The following is a 3,317-nucleotide window of genomic DNA, read 5'->3' as shown; positions in this document are numbered from 1 at the left end:
TTCTGAATAAGAAATATGTTGGAATATCAATGGTTTGACATAAACAACATGAGTTGATACATAATGTGCCATGTCTGAATTTAAAAAGAGCTGAGTAGACAAGGAGAGGTGGGCTGAAACCACATTTCAAAACCAACAGCGTGGGATGTGCTGCCCTTTGATTTGTTGATATCCAGGTTGATAAGCTTCAAAAAGTAAAGAGATGTGATGACCTTCATGTAGAGAAGTGTGTATAAAAGCTGCTCTGTCCTCTAGTTCAGCAACTCTTCACAGAGAAGATCCTTCTTCAGCAGGTTGGTTACGACTCTCCTCTCTTCTCTCTCCACATCTTCTCTCCTTCCTCTTGTGCTCTGTACCTTCACCACTGTAAGTCATCTGTCTCTCTCCTTTAGAAGCTCCATCATCATCATCATCATCATCATCTCCACCACCAACATGCTGGCAGCATCTCTGCTCGTTTGTGCCATGATGGCCTTGGTTTCAGCTGACGGTGAAGGTGAGTATCTCTGTTCAACTTCGTCTGTGGAGCTTTAACAGCCGTGAGAGGAAAGATACATGGTACACAGATATATGTTCAGATACAGATACATGTGCTGATACACAGATACATGAGCAGATACACAGATGTGCATATTAGATTATAAGTAAATGCATGTATCTATACATGTGTAGCTTCTTATATCTAAATAACATGACTATCAACTCAGCTGTTTTCATCATACTCAATGAAGTAAACAGTTTAGAAACAGGCTGATGTGTCCAAAGTCAAAGTCATGAAATGACAGATTCATGTGGACATTAAAGAGGAGGGGGACTTGCAATGATGACCTGCTGCCGTCAGACTCTACAGCTTCACCCGTTTGCTGTTAGGGTTGTAAACGATAATCCGATGCGACCGGGTATTCGGTTCAACAAGTGAGAGATACGGCTGCATCGGTAGCAGCCTCCTCAATCGATACGAATTATCAATGAATTCCTAGATGAATCGGTTACAGAGTCATGGATCGGGTATCGCAAGACTTTGAAGCGGTCGGCCGCATCATATCTATGGGCGGCATTACACCAGCGTCTCTAAAACAACGCGAGAGCTGAAGCTGCCCGTGAAACGCCGTAGCTGGCTAGCTGGTATGAGTTATAAACAAGGGACAACACGGAACACGGAGGAGGTGGAGGTGGAGGTGGAGAGGCAGGCGCAGCACAGGTAGGCGGCTGCGACGCTGCCGTGTGACCGCAGGCACTTCACGACCGCACGTGAGAGACGGATGGCTTTGAATGTCTATCGCTTGTGTCTCAACTTGCGCCACAAGAGGCGCCGCAGCACGGGTAGCGTCCACGACACTGTCCTGTGACCGCCATCCAACCATTCAGCCAGACTTTTTATTGGTCCATGTCTAAAAATAAATACATTGACGTGTGATTTTGTTGTTCTGGTTTTTTGTTTGTTTTTTGCCAGTGCCATACAGCCACAATGCTTGGGGATATGTGGTATTTTACATATTTGAAAAGAAATTACTGTCACTTTCATAGAATCGGCTTCTTTATTTTATAAAATATCTACAACAAATATTAACCGTAGAATCGAATCATATCGTTACACTGTATGGAATCGATTTGAATCGAATCGGTCTGTAATAAAAGGATATCGTTTTTGAATCGAATCGTAACCTGTGTATCTAGATGCATATCCAATCATTTATCACAAAGAGATGTGCAACCCTATTTGCTGCTAAATTAATATATTATACTGCTCACTATTCTGTTTGTCTTCATTGCCGATGCAGCAGCTCTTTCTTGTCCTGATGGCTGGAATGAGTTCAACGGTCGTTGTTTCAGCTTCGTGCCAAAAACACGGTCTTGGGTCGATGCTGAGGTAATCAATGAAACTCCTACACAGAGTTTGTTCTGCTGCTGTTGACTGCTGTTATCATAACAATAATAATAATCTGTCTGTCCATCTCCCCTGTAGAAACACTGCCAGTCCATGAATGCAAACCTTGCATCGGTACACAGCACTGAAGAGGAGAACTTCATTCTGGGAATGATCAAAGCACAGACTTCAGCCAATCCAGAAGTCTGGGTTGGAGGCACTGACTGCCAAGAGGTACTTTATCACTAGAACAGCTTTGATTCCTGATAGAGTGACACTTTTTTTAAACCTTACATCTTTTCTCTTCTGTGATCTAGAACAGAGTTTGGCTCTGGACTGATGGCTCAATGTTCACCTATACATCCTGGTGTTCAGGACAACCCAACAATTTCAACGGCAACCAGGCTTGTCTTCAGATGAATTATGGAGGTAAATTTTAAATATCACAAATTGTGGCATTTTCGACAATTGAATACATTTCCCACTTTGTCAAATTACTTGACATTTAGCAACGCTTTTTTAAAATAAAGTATCAGGTTTGTCTTTTCACTTTTCTATTGAAAGGAGGAGTTTGTTGAAGTCGAAAATTGGCACTTAAAGTTGAAATGGCTGACTTGGTTTTTCGGTGATTTCCACCTGTAGCTTCCTCATCCATACGGTGAAAATATCAGTCTTTAGCATCACTGATATCTGATATCTTCTGCTGAGATGTTGAAGCCCTGACTGTGTTTGTTGTGTTCACAGGTTCAACCTGCTGGGACGATGAAGAGTGTTCGACCTCTCGTGCATCCGTCTGTGGCAAGGCCATGAAGTAACTTCTGAGCTGACAGTATGAATGTCTTTGTGTCATCACGTCTGTATGTTCTCTGATAGGAATCTTAAGTTTTGATGCACAATTAAAACTCTGGAGCATTTAAACATGTGGTCTCTGATTCTTTTGTACAATCTTTCACCTCAAACAGCAGGTTCTGTACTTGGATTAAGGTTATGCATCATTTTAAGGTGAAAATGTATGGTCACTAGGGCTGGGTATAGTTTAAAAATGTTCGATACCAGTACCGATACCACTTGAGTACTTTATTCAACTTAGCTACAGAAGCTAAAACTACCGGTAACCTAACAAAACATGGGGGGGGGGAGAGATTGTGGCGAGTGACGGCGAGCAGTTTGGGATCGGAGACATGCTCCAGTCGGGGTGAGAGAGAAATCCAACCGGCACCCGCTGCATTTACACCAATAATGTTTCATCATTCGTGGCCGTAATAAACACTATTAGTGCTTTATACATGTTGTGGAAGTCCCGGACACACTGGGACCCTAAATGGTGTCCTGCCTGAGTTCATAGCGGAGGGAATGTTCCCATTCATTGTCTATGTAAGAAGCCGTGTCATAGCGGCGCGGAGCGGCGAGTTTCCAGAGACGGCGCCGCCCGCAAACTCTCGAAAGTCTT

General features: G+C 43.2%; 1 protein-coding gene across 1 annotated transcript; it reads left to right on the top strand.

Moving 5' to 3' along the window:
- The first annotated feature begins 270 nt into the window (after nt 1-270).
- LOC311022969 (ladderlectin-like) lies at nt 271-2,735 on the top strand. Its single transcript, XM_084024601.1, has 6 exons — nt 271-293; nt 396-496; nt 1,782-1,870; nt 1,967-2,101; nt 2,185-2,296; nt 2,612-2,735. Exons 2-6 carry the CDS (start codon nt 436-438, stop codon nt 2,680-2,682), a joined length of 468 nt encoding a protein of 155 aa, XP_083880727.1. The 5' UTR covers nt 271-293; nt 396-435; the 3' UTR covers nt 2,683-2,735.
- Nucleotides 2,736-3,317: the final 582 nt, after the last annotated feature.

This window comes from Eutrigla gurnardus (assembly GCF_963514095.1).
Source record: "Eutrigla gurnardus genome assembly, chromosome: 13".
Classification (NCBI taxonomy): domain Eukaryota; kingdom Metazoa; phylum Chordata; class Actinopteri; order Perciformes; family Triglidae; genus Eutrigla; species Eutrigla gurnardus.
The sequence above is the reverse complement of the archived record's forward strand: the minus strand, read 5'-3'. Positions and strand labels throughout refer to the sequence as shown.